Source organism: Mus musculus, chromosome 5 (genome assembly GCF_000001635.26).
Source record: "Mus musculus strain C57BL/6J chromosome 5, GRCm38.p6 C57BL/6J".
NCBI lineage: Eukaryota > Metazoa > Chordata > Mammalia > Rodentia > Muridae > Mus > Mus musculus.
The window spans coordinates 90,929,345-90,953,721 of record NC_000071.6 but is presented as its reverse complement, the minus strand read 5'-3'; the positions used below and the strand labels follow the sequence as shown (position 1 = coordinate 90,953,721).

General features: G+C 41.3%; 1 protein-coding gene across 11 annotated transcripts in view; it reads right to left on the bottom strand.

Moving 5' to 3' along the window:
• Nucleotides 1-22,849, bottom strand: part of Mthfd2l (methylenetetrahydrofolate dehydrogenase (NADP+ dependent) 2-like) — a 90,496-nt gene extending 67,647 nt beyond the window's left edge. For 2 of the 11 annotated variants that reach the window (XR_003955692.1, XM_030254756.1), the window contains exons 1-3: nucleotides 22,289-22,801; nucleotides 6,748-6,932; nucleotides 4,777-4,899 (exon numbers count right to left, since the gene is read on the bottom strand). Coding sequence is in view for 9 of the 11 variants with exons in the window: in XM_030254756.1 (XP_030110616.1) it covers nucleotides 4,777-4,899; nucleotides 6,748-6,932; nucleotides 22,289-22,404 (424 nt within the window). In the remaining 2 variants the exon portion in view is untranslated. Of the gene's footprint in view, nucleotides 1-4,776; nucleotides 4,900-6,747; nucleotides 6,933-15,970; nucleotides 16,021-20,776; nucleotides 20,811-22,288 lie in introns of all 11 variants that reach the window. The other 9 variants (XR_001784735.2, XM_030254759.1, XM_006535178.4 and 6 more) reach the window with 9 other exon arrangements.
• Between the last annotated feature and the right edge of the window lie 1,528 nt (nucleotides 22,850-24,377).

Here is a 24,377-nt window from a genome sequence, read left to right as displayed (position 1 = left end):
TGGTATAGCATTGGAAATGTAAATGAGGTAAATACCTAATAAAAATGGGAAAAAAAACAAAAAACAAAAAACAAAAAAACCTGCTGATACATTAAGTATTGCTCAAAAACAGATGACAAAGAAAAAAAGCAAAAGATGAGAAGAAAAGCAGAAAACGGTATTTTTTTTTTTAAATTTCTGAATTTGAAGTGTTTGGTTGGATTTTTTGTTTGTTTGTTTTTGGTGGAGGTTTGTTTTGTTTTGTTTTGTTTTTGAGAAGTCTTAAAACAGGTATGTCCATGAACTTGAACGGAGCAACCTCTTCGGATGTTTTCCACGTGGGTATGAAGGAAAGAGACATTAATGGTAACAGAGACCAACCAATCTATCGAAGACACCAATGGTCTCAGTGATATATTGTTCTATCTGCATAAAGTAGTAACATAAAAGGTGCTTGCTCAATGATGCCATCCAGTGGTAGTACAATCTACTTACAGGACAGTTGTCTGCCTTTTTTTGTTGTCTTTATCATAAAAAAAGTTACAAAAGTTTTAAAGTAGATAGGCAACATTGTGAGGATAGGACTATAAAAATCATGTAAAAATTATTTGAAGAAAAACTTATTCTAGAAATATTGTTTTTTTCTTTTGAAGTGAATCTTGAATTAACAATAATTCACAGCTTATGACATAATTTACTATTGTCTTTTATTTTTTAGTGTATTGTGTATGCATGTACGAATGAGTGTGTGTGAGCATGTATGCATGTGTGTGTGTTGTATATATGTGCTCATGTGTGTGTGCATGTATGAATGAGTGTGTGTGAGCACGTGTGTATGTGTGTGTGTTCTATGTATGTGCATGTGTTCCTGTGTGTGGAAGAACCTTAGGTGTCTCACTCCCCTCCTGACCTTTTGAACTGGAGTCTCGAGCATGCAGATTTGGGAGATAAGCCAGAGACCACGCTGCAGGAGCCCTCTTGCCTCTGCATACCCAGTGCCAGTGTTAGAGACAAGCACTGCCTTAGCCAGGCTTTCACACGGGTGCCAAGGACCCAAACCGATTGTCATATTTGCACAGCAGATACTTAGCTAACTGAGCCAGGCCTCCATGCCACAATGTTCATATCAGTCCCCAAATACCCAAATTTCAGTTTAGGTATATCCATATCTGCCACTGAACATAAACACCTTGCCAATAGCCTGTATTTACCCACTAAACAAATAACCTACCTACTAAGCCATCCCCATTCCTGTTCCAACCTGCCTTAGACTTCACCCTGGTTCCTGTACCTCTTACTCTTTCTGAAAACCTAAGTCTAAAAAAAAATGTATTGGCGGGAGAGAATATCACACTGATGTTTCTACACATGAAATAAATCATAATTTTAAATTAATATTCTGGGGAAAGTTTTCCTTTATGCTGGTTATTTTATTTAATGTTCAAATCTCCCTATGGAGCAGGAAACATCTTTACTTTCCGATGGGGAGACTGAAGAAGGGGGTGAGTAGTACAGTATTAGTTAATGGCAGGGTCAAGGCTGTGTCCCAGACAATTTCATTATAAAACGTACCTTTCCAGCATCCAGTATAACATGAGTATGGACACTTCAAACATTTACAGTGTTCACTAGTTTATACTGATATCTGGAAATGTATTAACTATGGCTAACACATCAGCAGAGGGGAATCAGTCTCTCTGGACTACATTCAGTTCATCAGATGGAAATTAATCTCTGTATTCTTATCACCAAATACACATAATAATAGCTCCACCCCCACATGGTTATTGTAAAGATTCAAACTGGACTAATAAATATAAAATCTTCATACAACAAAGACTTAGTTCAGTGGACGCTGATCACTGGTATTTTGTGTACATATTATTGGCTTTGAATATGGAAAAATACCTTCTCTCAAACCTCGCTCACATTTACTGGGGCCCCTTACCTGTTTCTTATTCAGGAAACTCAAGACTCAAGCAGATTGTCTGTACAACTGATAGGTAATCAATGCCATCTACTGGCTGGATAGGTAATCAGTGCCATCTACTGGCTGGATAGGTAATCAGTGCCATCTACTGGCTGGATAGGTAATCAGTGCCATCTACTGGCTGTTGGTAACACAATCACCAAATAAATGTCACAAAGGCAACGTTGCATGTGAAAAAGTACTGGATTTTTGTTAGAACAAACTAAATATAATGTAGTCAGAAACTGACATTGGAAGCATAGTAGTCTGGAAAATAACTCTAAAACATTTTTAAATATAAATATATATATATACATATACATTTTTATAAATACACTTATGTATAAATTTAAATATGTATATATATATGTACACACATACATATATATGTATGTATTTATGTATGTATATATAATGATGTTCTGCCACTCTCTCATAATGTTGTCCAATAGGTCTCTAGAAGTTATTTATCATATCTAACCAAAGTATCAAGTTTCTTGGCTAATACTTCATACACAACTCCCAGTCCTCAGCCCCTTATAAACACCATTCTACAGAGTGTTTCTGCAAGTTGGAAATGTTTGTCCTTTGTTTCTGTGTTTATTACTTGATCTCATGTAGCCTGGGCTGGCTCTGACATTACTAGGAAGTGTCATTGGATATTTTAGATGGATTTCATTGAATTGGTAGACCACTGTGAATAGCATGGCACTTTAAAAATTACTCCTGTAAATAGTTGGTAGAACTTTGAGTACTGTCTAAATGCAAGTGTGGGGACTTCCAAATGAAGCAAGCTCTGAATGGATGGCTTGCAACTTAACTCCGACTTTCCCCCATTTTTGCTTGAGCTAAGCAGTTGTCAAGCACAGCCAGATACTTTACACAGATTTTTAATGTCAATAAACTCCTGATCGTCTTTGAGTCTCATTTCCCTGTGGCATAAACTAGAGTATGCCATGTATTTGGTTCTTTCCTAGTTTTGAAAGAAGGAGATGCATCCCGACATCGGTTTTACCAGGACTCTGCAGTGTTATCTGCAGGAGCATTTTTCTCAGTGGGAAACTTTGATACCATCTAAGATCCCTTCTGATCTGGTAGAGTTTTAAAGGACTGTTTCTCAGCTTCCTAAGGCTTCAGCCCTTTAACACATGTCCTCATGCTATGGTGACCCCAACCTGAAAGTTATTCTGTTGTTACTTCATAACTGTAATTTTGCTACTGTCATGAATTGTAAATGTAAATGTCTGATATACAGGACATCTAAATATGTGGCCCCGTGGGGGTCTTGACCCACAAATTGAGAACCACTGTTTTAAAGGGATGCTATAGAGGAGGGTAAGAATAAGAGAGTTGAGATTTAAAACAGAACAAAGCCTCCAGTATATATTGAGATACTATGCAATCCACTAAATATTAACTCACGTAATGGCATTATGCAGCTTTGCCTTCCTCTCATCAGATAAGAGTTTATCTATTAGGTAATTTAAAAATCAACAGATATTATACCCTATGCTTCACCAATACTCTTGCATAGTTTAGACACAAATGAATTTCAGAACCATAGTTTACTTAAACAATATCCATCCTCCAATGGTGTTATTCAAATTTCAGCTCTTGTGCTACACTAAGACTATGTAAATGCTGTTGGCTCTTAAACTCAGGAATCATGCAACAGTCAAGCAGGGTGATCATTGGCCACTCTTTGAAATTTCTTTGAAATACCCGACTGAACATTGAATGCTTATTATTTGGTTCAAACGTGGACGTAAAGTGTGTCCACTCTACGTGGACACAGACTTACACCCACATGACATTATGCAAATACAGAATAGACCAAGGGGATTAGTCTATAAATGTGAAAGACAAAGAAACCAAGATGTATGAGTAGATCAGGAAAACCGTGGGCAGCACGGAGGTGCAGGCAACACTGATGCCGGCATGAAGCAAAGGAGGAACTATGTCGTAAACCCTGGCACGTATCGGAATAAGGAGTCACGTCAACACAACCTGACACGAGTGTAAATGGAGACATGCCAACCGACTGTAGTGCTGACGGGGCATCCTGAGAGGAGCTGTAGCTATACCACAGGAAACTGAGTGAAGGCCAGGGTCAGAAGATAAAGGAAGGGGCCACGATAAAAAGCGCGACAGAACTCCAAAGGAAGCACCATCTGCTAAGACTCCATAGTCAGGAGAGCTCAGCAATACCACGATGTTGAATGCACACATGAAAGATCCACTGCTGAGGAAGGGATGTCAGACGCCAATTCATTGTGCCCCTGAAAAGCTGTTTGCTGCACCTCAGTTGTACACAGAGCGAATGGTCACTATGCAAACTACTCCTGATGTGGTTTTATTTAAAAACAAACAAACAAACAAACAAACAAACAAAAAGCCAGATACTTTAATTCTTGTGTCTAATGCTTCAAAAGATAATATCGTAAATAAATATTAGTCATACTACTTATTATTTCTCTAGATGTCTTCAAACCACAGTAAGATAGTTTTTAATACTTGACCAATATGTTTAAGAGACACAAAAGGGTTGCTAATTTTTCCCTTTCCTTTCTAGGATCACTGCCTGCCTTCCGCTTGCAAGTCTGCTGTGGCTGTGCCCTGCTGTACAGACTGGCATGTCTCCGCACATGCCTAAATTGTCCATTCAGTTTTTCATCTTGAAAGTAGAAGTCACTAAGAAACTGTTAGCTACTACTATGATACTCAGGAGATAGCCAGTCTACATCTGAACATGCTTTACAAATTGCCCCTGATGTCGTGATGTGCCCTTTCTCCTGCCCAACCCAGATATACAAAAGAGCATGGTATACCTGGGAGTGGAAGCTGAACTAATATACCGCTGACTCTTGGATCCATGTTCAGCTGATCAGTGATGTCCAACAGTTCCTCCTGAGAAACATTCTTGGGCTTTATGATGAGCTCACTGCAGATACCTGGGGGAAACCCAAGAAGAGAAGAAAGTCACGTGAATACCCTGTGGCTTTCATTAAGGGAGTCTTCATAAGGTAGTGGTGGGAAGGGAGGATGGGACCAAAGCCCTGAGGGCCAGCAGAAAAAAGATGGAAACAGGCAAGCTCGGGAGGTAGGAAGAGTGGAGACCCTCTAAAATGTACCAGAGACCTGGGAGGTGAGAGACTCTCAGGACGCAAAGGGAGGGATTTTGGATGAAGTACTGTACAATGGGGAGGGGAAACTTGTAGAGTCCACCTCCAGTGGAAGGACAGGACATCAAGTGGAGGGGTGGGGTTGTCATCCCAGTCAAAAGCTCTGACCCAGAAGTGATTCTGTCTGAAGAAAGTGCAGGGACAAAAATAGAGAAGAGTCTGACAGAAAGGAGGTCCAGTAACAGGCTCAAATTGGGATCCAGCTCAAGGGGAGGCCCAGGGCCCTGACACTGTAACAGATGCTGCAGTGTGCTTGCAGACAGGAGCCTAGCATGCCTGCCCTTTGAGAGACCTAACAAGCGGCTGAAAAATCAGATGCAGATACTAGCACCAAACCAATGGATGGAAGCTGGGGACCCCTGTGGTTTAAGTGGGGGAAAACTGGAAGAAGCTGAGGAGGAGGGCAGCCGCATAGGAAGACCAGCAGTCCCAACTGACCTGGACTCCCAAGATCTCTCTCAGTCACCAACCAGCCAGCATACACCAGCTGATATGAGGCTCCTGACACATATACAGCAGAGGACTGCCAGGTCTAGCCTCAAAAGAGATATACCTAACTCTAGAGAGACTTGAGGACCCAAGGAGTGGGGAAGTCTGGTGGGATGGGGTTGGGGGGGGGGCACCCTCTTGGAGACTGGAGGGGTGGGGAGGAGGTATGAGATAGGAGCAGTTGAGGGGAAAAAGGAAAAAAACAAAGGGAGTCTTCTGTAGTTCGTGCTGGTCTGCTCTGTGCCTGTCCCACTGGAAGGAATGCCCTCCTACAAAGTCTATGTTCTTATCACCAGGAGGAGGATTTTCTCTGTGGAACACGGATTCTCTCCTGATTCCTATGCACTGTCTGGCTTCTACTCCAGGTAGCAGCTTGTGCTGACTTAAAGAGGCCAAGGAGACAGGAAATCAGTGAGGTTTAGGATTCAGTTAAAGCAACTGTGATAGGCCATACAGGCTCTTTAAATGCAAAGAGCCCCAGTGCCTCGCCCATAAAATATGAAATCACACTGAAAAAAAAAATCCCACAAGAAACCTGAAAACATTAAGAAATCCATTCACCTAAGCTGTAGTAACCGAATAATTGAATATCCCTAATAATAACAACAATCCATGTAGTGTGAATGGTGCTTATTGGGTAACCGTCACTCATAATTATACTACCTTATGTGATACCTTAGTCAGGTTTCTAGTCCTTCACAAAACATCATGACCAAGAAGCAAGTTGGGAGGAAAGGGTTTATTCAACTTACACTTCCACATAGCTGTTCATCACCAAAGAAAATCAGGACTGGAACTCACACAGGGCAGGAACCTGGAGGCAAGATCTGATGGAGAGGCTATAAAGGGACTCTGCTTACTGGCTTACCTCCCCTGGCTTGCTCGGCTTGCTTTCTTATAGAACCCAGGACTACCAGCCCAGGGATGGCACCACCAACAATGGGCCTTCCCACCCTTGATCACTAATTGAGAAAATGCCCCACAGCTGGACCTCATGGAGACATTTCCTCAAGGGAGGCTCCTTTCTCTGTGATAACTCCAGCTTGTGTCCAGTTGACACTCCAAACCAGCCAGTCTATGTGATAACAGAAATGGTGAGTGACAATTACAGCTGACACACATACCTACCTACAGCAGAAGCCGCTTTTATCTTATTCCTGACATAGGTGTGGCTTGCTGGGTTATCTCCCACTAAAATGATACTCAGATGGGGCCTCCTGTTCCCGAGAGCGATCCATGATTCCACTCCTTGCTGTATCTCCTTCTGGATCTGTTTGGCCATGTTAGTTCCTGAGATGATAACGGCTTCGTGTCTGTGGGAAACGAAACACTACATATAACACTAAAAAGCCAATAAGAAACATTCAGCTGAAGAAATGTATGGTACAAGAAGGTTCAAAACAACCACGGAGCCTGCTAAGATGGCTGAGCAGTTAAGAGAGCCCATTACTCTTGCAGAAGATCGGGCTCAGTTCCCAGCACACACATGGTGGCTCACAACTGACTGTAACTCCTGTTGCAGAGAAGCACTCCCCCATCTTGTAGCCTCTACACAGCCGTGCATGTAGGCAATGACACATAAAATAAAAATTAATATTCAAAACTACTGTGAACATCTAAAATTTGACTTTTCTAACTACACCTGACATTCATTTTCAGGTTCATAAGTACTATTAATGAGCTTTGGGAAGGATTATAATTCTTTGGTACTTCCGTCTTTCATTCTGTTCCCTCTAAACTAAAGGTGTTCATGTCACACCAAATTTATGCTGAAATTCTAAACAGCACTGCTCTGAGATTAGGAGGGTGACCTTGGAGAGGGGATCGGTGTGGGGAATCTCTGCAAACACTCTGGCCGACAGAGTTATGGCCCTCATGAAGCAAGAAGGAAGTCTTGTTTGGCATGCCTCTGTAGGTGGTGTTGGTTCAAACTTTGAAAGCCTGGAACTGAGCAGTTTATTTTAGGCATACATAAGTGCAGGTCAGTTTTGTAAAATAATGTTTCCTTGTGATAAGTAACTCAATCCCATGTATACAACAAACTTTAAGATGTGATTATACTGAGACTCTTTTCAAAGTACATGTGATCAACCTCTTCCATAAAGATGGGCTTTATAGATTGACACCGTAAGGCTCTTGTTGGGAATTGGCTCTAATGCTCTGTCTTGATTCAGGCCCTCAGATCGGGAATCTGCATGTCCAAAATGCTGAAGGTCCCTGTCCCCAGTTGGTTTTTAATTGATCAATAAAAAGCCAACAGCCAATGGCTGGGCAGAGGAAGAGGTGGGACTTCTAGGTTCCCAGGAGAAGAAACACAGGGAGGAAAAAGAAAGGCTCTCTGCCAGACAGACCTCTTAAAGAAGGAACAGAAGGGAGCAACGGCCAAAATGTAGGTACAAGAAGGAAAGTGGCCCCCAGAATGGCTGCCCAGAAGCATCTTTGGGCAGCAGAGATAAGGGAGTCACCCAGAGGAAGCTAGGGCAACAAGATAAAATATAGATTTAAGAGGTGTTTAATCTTGGGTACTTTCTCTAGCTCCTATATTGGGGGCCCTGTGTTCCATCCTATATGACTATGAGCATCCACTTCTGTATTTGCCAGGCACTGGCAAAGCCTCACAAGAGACAGCTATATCGGGGTCCTTTCAGCAAAATCTTGCTGGCAATGCAATAGTGTCTGCGTTTGATGGCTGATTATGGGATGGACCCCCAGGTGGGGCAGTCTCTGGATGATCCATCCTTTTGTCTTAGCTCCAAACTTTGTCTCTGCAACTCCTTCCATGGATATTTTATTCCATATTCTAGGGGAGGAATGAAGTATCCACGCATTGGTCTTCCTTCTTGATTTTCTTATGTTTTGGAAGCTGTATCTTGGGTATTCTAGGTTTCTGGGATAATATCCACTTATCAGTGAGTGCCAAGAGCTGAAGGGGTCTGCAACCCTATAGGTGGAGCAACAATATGAACTAATCAGTACCCCCAGAGCTCGTGTCTCTAGCTGCATATGTAGCAGAAGATGGCCTAGTCGGCCATCATTGGGAAGAGAGGCCCCTTGGTCTAGCAAACTTTATGCCCCAGGACAGGGGAACACCAGGGCCAAGAAGTGGGAGTGAGTGCGTAGGGGAGCAGGGTGGGGGGAGGGTATAGGGGACTTTTGGGATAGCATTTGAAATGTAAATGAGGAAAATATCTAATTTTAAAAAATGTGGGGGAAAAAAAGAGGTGTTTAATCAGGAATGCCAGAAGGGAGAATGTGCGGGCTGCAGGGAGCTTTAGAAGTTCCCAACCATTGAGCTCATACAGGCATAACAAAATTAGCTAGTGTGTGTGTCTTTCGTTCCTGAATGCAGAAAGCTCGTGGACAGGTGCAGCGCACATGTGACCCACCAGATGCCAAAGGGTTTAACTAATTCACTGCTACGGGGTCTTGGGGAAGGATCTTGTGTAGTCTTGGTCATACAGATAGTGTGAAGATCACCAAGATATTTAGCACCTCTGCTCCCATTTGTAGATGGATTCTATTGGCTGAGAAACAATGCTCAAGTTAAGGGTCTAGGGAGGATAACTGAGGTAAAGAGTAAGAGTCTGGGAGCCTGAACACAGAAATAGAGCAGGGATAACTGGCCTATTGTGCAGAGGTCACTGGAGTATTAACCACATCCATTCCCAGCCTTCTGGGAGGACAGCAGGCCATACATCTCTTCCTTTGAATGAACAACCCTGTTTGTCTATCATTTCTGGTTTCCAAAATGCTACTCTGTAAGCACATGGACCTCTTGCACTCTACAAATCAGGCCACAGGGCAGTTAGTGCCCTTACAAGGACCTCCAGAGGCTCCATTCACCTCCCCTTGTATTGGCACCCAGCAGAAAGAGCGCTTCATGGTGACACGATGGGAAGAAAGGAAAGTGTCTTACATGCGAAAGTCCAGCATTGTGCTTAGCTTCATATATTCTAGGCATCAGTGCTATATCTGAAAGGTAGTTGGATTTTCCCACTGCCAGGCCTCTCTGCATCCTGGTTATTGCTTCCTTGGCTATTTACAAAAATTCCATATAATCTCAATTGTCAGGATTATTTCCATTGTCACTGGAGCCTTTCTGGAACATTCTTGGCCTATCTCTGTATCTTTTGTTTTTAAGGACATTTTAATTTTTTTTTGTTGAGAATTTCCTACATGAGTATTGTATTTACATCATGTCCACTCCGCTACTTCTCTACTCCAACTCCTCTCATGCTCCCTCACTCCCTCTCAAATTCATGACTTCTCTTTAATTATTATTGTTGCACACCCATATATACATATGCATATACATATGCATATACATATACATATGCATATACATATTCGCACATATGACCTACTGAGTATATTCAGTGTTGTGTGTTTAGGACTGACCGCTTGTGACTGGGTCATCCCTGGAGAAGATTGATTTTCCTTCTCTTAGGAGCTGTCAATTGCCTTCATCTAAGATTTATATAATTCTCCCAACCACACTGGTATGTCAACTGTCGTTGTCATCGCGCAGTCTTATTTTGGTGGTGTGTATTACCACAAACAGGGAATGCAATCAAGGATCATGGTGAGTGGAGTCTTGAAAAGGGACATAGTATGACACAGATTCTGTGAAGGGGGACATTGGAAAAACAGGAGGACTCTTAACTGTGGGAAGAGAGGAAGGCAACCATAGGGAAAGAGAGGGAGTGGGATAAAGAACCTTAAGGATACATGTTTTCAGTTTAATTAAAAACATATACTATATGAGTGTGTCTCACACACACACACACACACATATGCATATGTAAATAATTTAAACGAAGTTACACGACTTAGGGCTATAAGCCCTTCCTTTCAAAACCATACACTCTCCAACAACAACAAAAAAAACCCCTAGTACCAGGCATGCAAAGTCTCTCTTCAATAATAACACAGGCTGTTTCTGTTGCCCATTGTTTGTTAGAACTTGAAGGTAAGATTCTGTTGCTGAAGATATCATCCACTTTGGCTCAGGACTTGGAGGAACTGAGCTCGGAATTGATCTTGGAGACTCTTAAACTTCATATGTGTTTCTCTCCAGCACTTTAAAGGCTTTGTCACACTAAGGTCTTTGATCCCTTTTTTAACTCATTTTTCTTCTGGATGAGAAATGTGGGCCTAGTTTCACCCCTTCAGCCTGTGAAAGTCTGGTTTTTTCCACTACCCTTTGATGAGAGGCTGAGTCTTCTAGAGTGTTTTTGATGTTAGTACCTGCAAGGGTTTATATCTCAGATACCGTGTTTGTGCCTGCGCTGCACTGTTTTTCGTTATTACGGCTCTGTAATATAATTTGAGGTGAGGAATTGTGACACCTCCAGCACGGCTCCTTTGCATAAGAATTGCTTCTGCTATTCATGGCCTTGTGCTTCCATGTGGATTTATAATAGTTTAATAGTTCAATGAAGACTAACATTAAGCTATTGAAGAGCAGATTGTTTTGGGTTAATATAACCGTTTTCACAAGATTAATTCTGCTAACATATGAGTCTGGGAGAGTTTGTCATCTTCCAATGTCTTCAAATTCTTTTCTCAGTGTTTCAACTTTTCATTTGGAGGCCCTACACTTCAAGATTTTTTTTAAAGTTTATTTTGACGGTTATTTTAAAAACTTACAAATTTGATTTTTCTGACTTCTGGTTTTGGCAAGTTGACAACTGGTATGTAGAAAGTTTATGATTTTTCAACATTGATTTTGTACTCTATTAGTTTGCTAAAAATATATACCTGTTTTAATAGTTTCTAGTGGAAGTTTTAGGGTCTTTTAAGTATACATTGATATCTCCAAACAGAGATAGTTTGATTTCTTCCTTCCCTGTTTCTATCCCTCTATCTCTTTGTATTATTGCCCTAGCTAGGATTAGGAGCATTATGTTGAGTGAAAGTTGAAAGAGTAGGCACTCCTGTGTTAGTCTATATTTTATAAGATTAGAGGTTTCTTCCATACTCAGTGTATTACCTATGGCTTTAAAATGTGTAGTCTTTGCTATGTTAAGGTAGGTTCTTTCTATTTCATTCATAGCTTTATCATGGAGGAAAATTAAAATGGATTTTCCTGCATTAATTAAAAGGATCACGTGATTTCCCTTCTTAAGGATATGAATACAGTCTTACAGACAAGATTATGCATTCAAACAAACTTGCTCTCCTAGAATGAAACCAGTTTGGTCTTGATGTAATTTTAATATGGTCTTGAATTCACTTTACCTGAAATGTTTTTGAGAAATTTTGTCTTTGTGCACCAGAAAAACTGATCTAGAGTTTCCTTCTTCGTGTTGCTATTTCTGTGAGCAAGTTTGGCTTTGGAGATGAATTTGGCTATGTTCTGTCTCTTTTTTTTATGTAACAGTTCAAGAAAACATTGGCACTAGCTCTCCCTTAACGGTTTGGAAGAATTCTGCAGTGGATCCACCTGGTCCTGCACTTTTGCTGGGAGAATTTTTATTACTGCTTCCATCTCATTGGTTCTTATGGTTCTGTTTAATATGTTTGCTGCTCCTTGATTTAACTTTGGTGGGTCACAGGTGTCTAGGAATCCATACATTGCCTCTGCATTATCCAGTTGTTTAGAATATGATGTAATTCTTGAGATAGCTTTACATCTACAGTCTTCTCCCTCTTTCATCTCCTTGTTATTCATTTCAGTCTTCTTACTTCCCTTTTGTTAGACTGGCTAAGGGTTTTTTCAGCAGACCTGGTCTTTCATTTATTTAGTTCCCAATGCACCAATGTTCCTTGATATTTACTGCTTTTTGAGTTTGGATTGTTGTTTTTCTAAGCTCTTGAGGTGCATCATTGGATTATTGACTTGAGCTCATCTTGATGTTTTATTCCAAACATTTATAGTTACAAATTTCTCCTAAGAATAGCTTTAGCTGTAGTAAGATGTTCATTGTGGGGAATTGCAGGCTGGTATCCAGTTGTGCTGAGGTCTGAGGTCATAATTCACCTACATGACACGATAGGAATTCCCTCATGCTCCTGGAACTCCAGCCCCTGCCTAAGTTACCACCTCCCACAGCCCCCCACAAGAGAAGCATGATCAGTAGTCAAGTAGACAATGGCCCAAGCTTCTGACCTTCAGGCTAAACTCCTCCCCAGTTACCTAGCAACAGTAAAGACCATAAAAGGGGCTGTTAGGCCCCCACCTCGCTCTCTTACTTCTCTTACTCTTACACTCTTACTTCTTGCTCTCCTGTCTCCCTCTTACCCCTCTCTTTGTCTTCTCTCCTTCCTCTCTTCTCTTCTCTTCTCTTCTCTTCTCTTCTCTTCTCTTCTCTTCTCTTCTCTTCTCTCTCCTCTCCTCTCCTCTCCTCTCCTCTCCCTCTCCCTCTCCCTCTCCTTCTTTCTCTCCCTCTCTCTCTGCCTTCTCTCTTTCTCCCTGCATTTCTATAATAAAGCTCTTAAACCATAGACAGTCTCTGCTCCATCAAGATCCGCTGCACAGTCTGGTCAATGTTGGGAACCTCTTCCCTCATCCCTCTCTCCTATAACTCCGGGCGACAGGGTGTCACCTTGGGGTCCCTGGTAGGGGGCTACCCCTTGTCCAACCCCCGCTGCATGAGTCAGAGGCTTGCATACCCACCTGGGACCGAGTGGAAAGCGCCTAGCAGCTCTGCTTGAGTCCACCTGCCCAGAGCACAGGAACTCTGGCTGGATGTGGGCCCCTTTTTCTCCCCCATTTCTCCCCAGGGCCTTCCTGGGCCCCCCTTTTTTGTTCCCAACAGTTCATTCTATTGACTATAAATGTATTGGTTTTACTGCCAGGCACCATATTCCATCAATTGATCCTCAGACCTATTTATAATATTATATTTCAGTTTTGGTAACTACACATTAGTGTTATATCTCAAGATAAGGTAGACTTCCATTTTTGCTGTTTTGACTATTACAGATCTTTCGTAGTCTTGCTTAGACTTCAGGAATCTTTCCTTCCGGGATAATTGCCTTTAGAATTTTGGCAGAACTTGCATTGGCTCTAGATAATTGCAGATAGTCTTGGCATTTTAATATTTTTCAGAGCATGGATGAAAATTTAGAATTCTAACAGGAATTGTGTTGGCTCTGTAGATAACTGCACCTAGTGTTGTTATTTGAATATTATTTGCTAGTCCATGAACATGAGAGATTTTCCATGTAGTTTTTCCTCAAACTCTTTCATCCGTGTTTTGAGTTTTCAGTGTGCAGACCGTTCACCTCTTTGTTAAGCTTACTCTTAATTATGTCAAATATCATGCTGTTATAAATGAAGATACTTTCACTGGATGCATGCATATGCACAAAGGTATTTCCAGTTGCAGAAGGTTGTTCAACTTGATTCTGAGAAAGGAGAACTGAAAAGACCTACTCTGCCATCTTGTTGGTGCCAGCATCCTTTGTTCATTCAAAACACCAGTTTTCCATCAGTGAATCTAAGTAAACAGTACTGCCAGGATGTAGTCCACCCCCTCACTTGTTTTATAGTTGATTTTGAAAAAAATTCTAAATCTTAAAATGAAATCCAACTATCTTTACCTCTGGACTTTGCACTTTTCTTTCTTACGTGGCAAAATAGTTATTCAGACAGACTGGCTAAGAGTTGTCAGATTTTAAAACCTCAGTGTTTTGTTGAAAATCTATACTTGGCTCCTCAAAGCCACAGTTAAGAACCACTGATAGGGGTCTCCATCCCTCCAAAAACAGGATTAATCCCCTTGTATAAATGAGAGATCTGCTCTCAACTTGAAGAAACTTATCATGGCTAAATGTGTTCAAAAATTCTTCATTGAATACACAGAACATTCATAACAATGTTCAAATAAACTATAATAATCTAGCAACTGAAATATAAAGCCATAACAAAATTAATACTACACATATTAACATAGTGGCTGTATTTAAAATTTAAACCTAGTGATAAAATTTATATCTAATATCATAGGATAATCAGTCTCTGATGCCTACAATCAGATTTCAGAAATGGTAAGAATTTGAAAATATTTTATAAATCAGTTTATCATATCTATAGGTTGTTACATTTTACTTGAAATCTGATAGAAATTGATAGTCAATATAATCAAAAGTGGGTCAAAAAAGAGGAGATACCTTCAGCCTTGCAAGTTTGTAGGCAAATTGCAATCAAAGAAAAGCTTATAAAAAAAACTTATCCTTCATAAATCAAATAGCTAAACTAAATAAATGATAATTTAATGTGCACGTATGGTGCATTAATCGCTTCCTTCCAAAAATATATTAACTCCTCAATTCAAGTACATGTGACTGCATTTGGAAGTAAGGGCTTTGCTTGTGTATCTAAGAAGCCATAGAGAAGTGCCTTACTCCACTGTGACTGCTGTCCCTTCAATAGACACACAGGGTATCCTATGAGACACTGAGGGGAGAGAGCTGAGTGATGACCGAGTGAACCACTGAAGTCGTGCCAACGCAGCCTAAAGAAACCAAGGACTGTGGCAACCCCCAGAGACTGGGGGAGGAATCATGGTGCCACATAACACTATCAGACTTCTGGCTTCTGGGACGGTTAAGAAGAGATTCCTATAGTTTCTCTGTTTGCAGCAACCTCAGTAAATGTGGACACCTATGCAGCAGCCCATTCCCCCACCATATTCTAGAATCACATAACACTATCAGACTTCTGGCTTCTGGGACGGTTAAGAAGAGATTCCTATAGTTTCTCTGTTTGCAGCAACCTCAGTAAATGTGGACACCTATGCAGCAGCCCATTCCCCCACCATATTCTAGAATCAGCCTCAAACCCTTAAATATATATAAAACAAACACTGCCACAGCACAGCTTACAACCGAGGCTGCTTCTAAACGAACGCAGTGTAGGTCACACAGAGCCCAAATGCTCTGAACAAAGGATGCTTTGCATCTAGGAGGGGATGAGGAAAGACAGTGCAGGATTATATCACACTGTAGAATGGCGTGCTGTCTATAGCAAGCTTACCTCTGGGATTTTTCATTAAATGTTTTCAGGTAACTGAAGTCATGCAAAGAAAAAACTATGGAGGAATGCAGACTACTATAACCCCAGAGTAAATGCTCCAATTTATGTAAAAAAAATATTGAATGAGTGAGCTTAGTATTTTCATGTACATGATACCTTGAAACATACAAAAATACAGCTGAAAAACCAATTTGACTACATCTAAATATGACAAAGCTGCTCTAAAATCGAACTGTTTTTGTGATGGATAACTTTATCTTTTTTGTTTTCTTTTTTCGCCTTTTATTAAACATAGATTCTCTTCTCATACAATATAATCTGAATAAAGACCCCCTCCCTCCACTACCCCCACTACTCTTTCATAATGACCTTATCTCACAGACTGTGGTGCAAGGACACGCCAAAGGGAGACAGACCACCTGTGGATTGATGTAAACAAAAGTATCTTTATATTTCATTACAAAATAAAGATTGAAACAGTTTGATGCAGGTTTGTCCTAAGCTTAGTCCTACTTTAATATCAGTAGATGAAATAAATTATAAACTAAAATTTTTTCTATTTGGCAAAAGGAAACACGTAAAGTTGAAACTTGTAAAATATTGCAAGAATATTTAATTAAATATATGCTTAAAATTTTCCAGAAAAATCTAAGTATCAGTATTAAGAAAGGAATAATTATGAAAGTGATTCAAATTTTTCATAAATACTAAGAGTAATTATTCAGTCTTACTAAAAGTTAAAATTCCAAAAGTTTATATGAAAAATTTGCTTTACTATATAAGTATACAAACTTTTTAAAAATATTACTGGAAATGTTCTGAGAATACTATTTCATAGGTCCCATAATATGTTTCTAAGATAACAAATATTCTAAGTGAATAATTTTTCATAATTTTAAAATCTTTTTAATTTCTCAGAATTTTTTTTTTTGTGGTCACTAGTTCACATCAAAAGTACACCTAACTTGACCCCTTAGATGTGACCCTCACAGCGCAGCTATGATCGCTTGCTTGGATGCTATTTCCTGAAATTACAGAAATATCTTGATCAGCTCCCAAACAAGGAAGGAAGGAAGGCCCTCTTCCCACAGCCTTTCTTCTCTGTTGCTGAGATAGCTGCTGACCGTGACTTTACTAGTAAGCAATAAATCACTGCAGAAGGCAAGGGGTGTGTGAGAGTGGCCCTATGCAGTAAAAATTACTCAATGGAAACCAGAATGGTTGGGTGTAAGCCTGGTCCACAGGCAAATTACTTAATTGCTTCCAAAGGACCAGGATTACCTTGTGTATACAGGCAGAATGCTCTCTGCTTATCTTACACAGTAAGGCTAGGAGTTGCCTGGCTAGTTTACAAAATGGTTCTACTTTCTAGTTCTCGTAAATAATGGAGACACATTTGCATAACCTGGAGCAGTATGGGAAGAGAGCCATCCGTATTTAGCCATGTTTCTAGGAGCTTATTTGTCTTTCTTATAAACATGCAACTTTCTTAGACTATGGTTACTATAATCAAAGACAGAGTATATAGAGTATAATAAACCTGAGCAGACCAATAAACAAGAAAGACAACTTTTTGTATACCCTATTCCTCCATAAATACCACAGCTTAGTCAAGACCAATGCAGCAATTAACTTGGACACTTGACAAGTCCTTCAAACTCCTGTTTAATTATAACTTTAATGACAGCATCAATGAACTGCTTTAGAATCTATAAAGATGAGAAGATCTCATATCATCATAAACCATCCTAAGGTCTCCACGAGTTCAGCTTCATCACTGTGTGTCTCAGGTACAACACGAGTATTTGAAGTTTGTGTTAAAAATATCCATAAGAACTAATAATGCTAACAACAATAATCCCGAGCCTTTTGTGGCATATTTTTAAAATAAGTGAACACTAATGAAAGTTAAGTTTGGGACCGTGTTATGAGCATTTCATTTCCCACCTTAAGTACTTCATGCAAACCTTGAAGCAATTTTTAGGAAAAATCATGTCTTTGTGAAAAACAAAGCAATAAAGCAAAGCATAGTCTGTTGTGTATGATTCGTTCCAATGTCAATTTTATAGCTTGCCGAATTAGAATCCTTAAATAAAACCAAAGAATTAGTAATTACCAAAAGATATACTTTTATATATCAACCAGAGCCCACATGATCATTGCTATTCTTCTCCAGAAAAATATTTGGTACCACAAGAAGCCTTGGTTCACCTGCAGAAGTCCCTGGACACATTCTCAGAAGAATGGTTTCAGATGTGAATACACAAAGTTACAAGGGAAACCAGTTTTATCAAGATAGCCTAGGGTGGGGGTAAGTCTTATAGTAAGTACCATATTATTAAAGTGATGAAAATAGATGATGTTTTGGGATAACTTAATCAACCGTGATGTTAGAATATACCTGTGTATTAGTGACCTCACAAGCAGTGACTGATGATAATATTAACATGATTTGTTGCCAGTATTTACAAGGGAAAAAATGCTGAATTGATCAGAACCCCTTCCAGGTTCATGGATTCCCTCAATTCTATCTGTGGGACCCTACATTAAGATATGTTACATTATGGGGATCTGAGAAAATACTAATGAACCTGGTTGGTTATATTTAGAGTTTAAGAAAGTATATTTTGGCCAGGTGTAGTAATACATGACTTTGAATACTCAGGATGCAGAGACAATCAGATCTCTGTGAGTTTTGGCCAGCCTATATAGTTTCATGCTAGCCAGGGTTATATTGACTCCTTTTCATAGAAATAAGTATAATTTGTATGCCGAAGGTATATCTCTCTGAACTTGCTCAGCACTTTCATAGCCTTGGGTTCAATCCCCATGGCCATACACAAACAAGTATCACTTTAGAAAAAGAATAGACAGATATATGAATGAATGAATGTGTGTGTGTGTGTGTGTGTGTGTGTGTGTGTAATAAAGTATCAGAGACAACCTTAAAGAGAAAGTAGAATAGGCTTCCTTTAAGACATGGAAAGGTAGAAAAGAGCTGCATTAACAGAAATAAAGGAGAGAGAGAGAGAGAGAGAGAGAGAGAGAGAGCGAGAGATCAATCCTCTGGACAGGATGATGAGAGGGAGACTTACAAGAAGCCTTCAGAGAACCCCTGAAAGAAAATGTAATATCCAACTCATATCCTTTCAGGGGTGGTGGAAGTCCCACAACACGTAGGGTAGCTTTCTTGACAAGGAGTATGGTAAAACCAGGCACTGGGCAGGACCACACATTGGGAACTAACAAATCACAGAATAGCAAGGCTTCCTAAGTGTCCCACAGAGTTGCAGGAGGTGTGGCCTGCTTCTCTTCAGGCTGTAGGATCTGGCCTCTTACAGTGACCAATGTTTTACAGGGCAGGGCCATGATCTAACACTCTGAGATTTTATCTTGAGGATGTTACATTAGTACACCATTTCTGGACTTGAGAGGATACAATTTAAATAGGATGCACCAGGTGGTAAAATAGTTTAGTTTCCAAGTGTAAAACAACTGAGCTGCTTAGAAAATAAAACTGTAGCTAGATAACTAAGTCCAACAGGAAACAGATCACATGATCAGCTTTGCCAACCAAACAGTACAATTTTGAGAAACTGCACTGGTAGCCTTTATGACTAGTTCTCTCTTCACTGAAATTAATTTAGATTTTAAAAAAAATCAGCTTTGGGGGCTGGAGAGATGGCTCAGTGGTTAAGAGCACTGACTGCTCTTCCAGAGGTCCTGAGTTCAATTCCCAGCAACCACATGGTGGTTCACAACCATCTGTAATGGGATCTGATGCCCTTTTCTGGTATGGCTAAAGACAGCTACAGTGTACTCACATACATTAAAAATAAATAAATAAATAAATCTTTTTAAATCAGCTTTTGTGATAGTCCTAGTTGGAGTCTCGTTTCCAAGCTTCAGGGAGGGTTACCGGTCTTTAAAGCAAGCAGTAACTCTGCAGAAAAGGCAGTCCTGAGTAAGTTCGAGAAGGGAGACTCTGAAGGCGTTAGTACTGTTACTACTAAAACCCATCCTTTAAAAATTATTAGGCCACCCACTCTGACATATTTAAATATCATAAACTAGAATCCTTTGCTGACTCCAAAAAATAGAGGCTTTTTAAAAATGCTAGGTCAGCAGCAAATATCATAAAGCCATTGGCAGTGAAACATAAAGGCGAAACAGTGTGGAGAAGCTGTAGGCTGGCATCCCAAATGCCACAGTGGCTAAAAGGCATCTGTAGGGAGAACAAAAAGAGAATGTACTAAATCCATGGCTTGAGAAAGCTCTGGCAGCAATGTGAGCACAGAACACATACAGGGCACCGCACGGAGCTACAGGAATGATGGAAGTCGTGCAGAACTACCCCTGTTGTGGGGTAGTTTCTCTCTCTCTCTCTCTCTCTCTCTCTCTCTCTCTCTCTCTCTCTCTCCTTGAGACCAGTACTAGCTAATGTGCAAAGTCTATGACATTCCTGCCCCACAGGGCTGGCTTGGCAGCTGCTAAGTTCCTCCCAGTGAAAAGCACAAGCCCCAGACTTATGCAGTGTTTTAAACCACAGCCATCCTGACTGGTAAAATCCCTACACAGTACCACAAAGAGCGAATAATTTAAGCTCCAAGATGATTTTTTTAAACATTTTTGACCATGTAAGTAGTTCTTTTCACAACAAAAGAAGCTCCAAAAAAAATAGAAAGACATCTATGTATTTACATTAATTTCCCTCATTTATTAAGCTGTAATTTTCATGCATAAATAGGATAGCTAACAAAGAATTTTGAAGGGAAAAGTTATTGCAAAATGAATAGTAAATAATGTTATGAGATCTTATAGCTTCCAAATTGAATCAAATATTATTTCTTGAAATTCAACATACTAAATTAACCTTCCATGTAAAGAATACTTAGTGTGTTCCATTTTTATAGGTGTCTACTGAGACAAGAAATAAAAAAACGTCAACAATCTTTTTCCACTTAAGGGCTCTAAAATGTGACAAATTGGTTAATTTAAAATAGTTAATGTCACTGAGGAAAGAGTTTATGTAATCAAGGATAATTTCCAATAAAAAAATATACTATGATTCAAATGTCATGCCAACAGGAATGATGTTAAGTGTGACAATGAGGGACCAGACAAATGAGGTGTCACTTAAAAAGATGACTGAATGGGGAGGCAGACAGTGGCAACCTCTGGAAGATGGAGTCTCTTCTCTCTGCTGGCCCTAGAAGAGAAAAGAGACACCAATAAACATCAACACACTGTCCAAATTCCTCCCCACCCGAGATACACCAGTCTGCTGGTGTTTCTCATCTTCACAGCCAGCCTTGCCTTCAGGTAAAGCGGTCAGGGCCAAAAGAAAGGTCAAAAAAGTACCACCATATCCGAACTTGGTTAGTGCCGTCTTAAAAAGCAAAAACGCTACAAAATGGCATTTCTTTTCTTACATAATTGTAATCTGCATCAAACAGAATGGGAAGCAGGCAGGCACAAAGTAATGTCTTTTATCATCACAGTTTGAAAGAAATAGTCTTCCAAAACAGACTGCACCTTTAATTCTAAGGTATCAGAGTTCAAACCCAAGGCCTGCCACCAGACCAAACTACAAATTGCAAGATGGGAAGTTTCTATGAATGGATGGATATCTATGTGTTTGTGGGTGTGGAGCATGTGGCTACAACCAAATACTGAGGTTGTAACTGTTGTTTCAGTAGGAATTAGGCAAGGAGCAAATGGGGAGATGGAGACATCGAACTGATGAAGGGACATTAATCAACTTATACACTAACAAAAAAATTACCATTATTCTAGAGGGAAGCACTAAAAACTTGAAATTCCAAGGATAATGATTTAAATAGGATACTCTTGGTAGACAACCCCTTCAAGTCTGGATTGCAAACAGAACCCTTACAAATCTGTTCTTCCAAGGGAGGAGAGCACTCTGGCTAAACAGCAAATCCCAACGCTGCTACTACAGGCCAACAGTGTACAGCAATAGAATTCCGAAGCTGTATCATTTACCACACATCCTCTTCTATAGACCTAGTCACTACAAACCATCTCCGAAGTTAAGACTACAGAAAGAACTTTAAATTTCAGTGACTCAAAACTAAGATCCAAATACGTATGATGGGGAGTTAATTTAAATCACACAGCACCTATGGGCACAGCCTCACTGTACTTTTCCTTGAGGACACAAAGTGACTATAAACCGTCAAGCGAGAGTCTCCAGCCACCTAAGAAGCACTGGAAGTTTACAAATGAGTTTTTCTGAACTCGAAGGCCCTGGGCAAGACACTATGCATTGCTGTTGTTCCATAGGTTGGATTCCCCAGCAGACAAGGGACGCTGCGGCAGCGTGGCCTGTTCCTGGGCACCACGGTGTCTTTTCATTGTCCCGGGCAGCAACCAAATCCGAAGGCTGCCAAGCGCCCTACAAGCGGAGAGGCCAGCCTGGACTGCATGCAGTTTAAGGAAACTGTAAGACATTCCGAGGTGGGAAAGATTACAGCAAGCCGGTGACAAAGGACTAAAGAAACAGAAACGCTGGACTACAGGTCTGCACAGCGCCTACTCCTCCTCGCACAAGAACAGTCTGAACAAAGCCGCGGCCCATTGCCTGAGCGCCTCGCACCGCGGCCACCCCGGGCCTCCGCAGGCCCCGCCGCCGCCCAGCGCGCGGCCCCTGCCCGCAGCTCCTACCTCCGGCCGCTGCTCCCGAAGCCGCGCCACGCGCGCTCGGCGACGCCCGGGGCTCGCACAGGCCCTCGGCCCAGACGGCCCCGGAGCAGCGAGAAGCCGCGGGCCCGCGTCGCCATGCCTCGCCGTCCGCCTCCGGGGGTCCCGCGGTCAGCTCAGCGACACGCCCGGGGCCCTCAGCAGGGTTCCGGGGCGCGGGGCGGGGCCGAGCCCCGAGAAGGCAGAGGCGGCACCGCTGGTGGCCGCGGGGTGGCGGGCGACTTGGCTCCAACCCGTGCACGCTGTCGCCACGGGAGCACAGGGAAGTCCTCGGCCGTTCTTGCAGGCAGCAAGGCCCCCTTGTGCCCCAGGCCCAGCTCTAGTCCCTGGTCTCGTTTCCATGGTTACAGGGAGGGCAGCTTGGAGCAGTAAAGTTGTTGCAGGTCTTTGCTTTTCACTCCCTGTGCGACCTTAAGATGCATTGAAAAAGAAACTCAAGGAGAGGAAGAAACAAAGATGTCCTTGGGATTTCTATCAGTCTTCAGCATCCTTGACACTTCCAGAAGATCCTAGAGTTTGTGGAACCTTAAAGCAGAGGGAGTTTGCAATGAGAAAGCAAAAATCATCTGCAAAGCTAACAGGAAATATTCCTCCCAAGGTCAAGCTGTGGCAGTGATGCGAGGGGCAAGAGCTGTTTAGACTACTGTCTGACTGAGGAAACTAGTTATGGAAAGTCCCAGATGTTAGAGAGCTTGTTCTGTGAAAAAACCATCAAGAACAGTGGTGCAATGTCTGTCTGGTAGAAGGCATTTAATCACAGAAAGAAAACATAGAAGAAAATCTTGGCATCGAGACTTTTTATGTAACACTTTATCATAGTGTATAAAAAAAATTTAAATTTCTGCTGTGGGGGAAAAATAAACCTGTTAAGAGAATGAAAAGGCAAGGAAAAAGTTTCGTTGAGGGGTGGGTGTTTGTAAAATACTTGTTGTGAACTTGTACCCCAAATATACAAGTGTAGTCTCCCCTCCCCCAGCCTGAAACCTGCTTGCTCAGGGGTGGAGCTTCCTGCTCATTCGTTCTGCCACGCCCACTGCTGGAACCTGAGGAGCCACACACGTGCACCTTTCTACTGGACCCGAGATTATTCGGCGGGAATCGGGTCCCCTCCCCCTTCCTTCATAACTAGTGTCGCAACAATAAAATTTGAGCCTTGATCAGAGTAACTGTCTTGGCTACATTCTTTTCTCTCGCCACCTAGCCCCTCTTCTCTTCCAGGTTTCCAAAATGCCTTTTCAGGCTAGAACCCAGGTTGTGGTCTGCTGGCCGGACACAACAATTGGTGAACCAACTCGGGACTGAGAAACGGCAAAGGATTTTTGGAAGAGACGCTGCTGGTTCGGAGCTCCATAAAATAAAGGATAAGGGAAATTCATACCGGAGAAGGTATGGGCTAAGCTGAGACAGCGTTAAACCCGAGCGCTGGTTCACTTAGGTTCAGCAGTGAGGAGCTGGGTAATAGGCGGTAGGCCGTAGCTCTCCGAAGCTACATGAGGTGTGAGAAAAGAAAGGGTTTATTAAAAGGAATAGGCAGATTGCCCCAGTTAATAAAAAATGCATCATAAGGGAGGAAAATGTCCCAAAAAGCAGAGAGAAATATCTCTCTGGGCCTTATAGCAGGAGTACTCTGTTCCCTTTTGTGTCTTGTCTAATGTCCGGTGCACCAATCTGTTCTCGTGTTCAATTCATGTATGTTCGTGTCCAGTCTGTATGAATGAATGTTCTATGTTTTATGTTGGATAATAAAGATGGTATAAAAAACTTTATCTGCAAAGCCGAGAGCTGCCACGTGTTTCAGCCAGGAATCAGACACATGGCGGGAGGGCCCCTGCTGGAAAAACTGTTCGTTTTAGGAAATAAGGGCGAGTGCACAGCCTCTAAGTTTCGGAGTAAAAAAGCTAATAAATGGTTTATGATTAATGTGTTTGACAATGGTAAAGTGTTTTTTATTCTATGATTGTAGCTACAAAAATTATTATTCTCTGATTGGTCTAAATGTAACTGCTTCATTTGGTTCTTTTTTATTGGTAATGTGCTCTGAGTGTTTTCACAA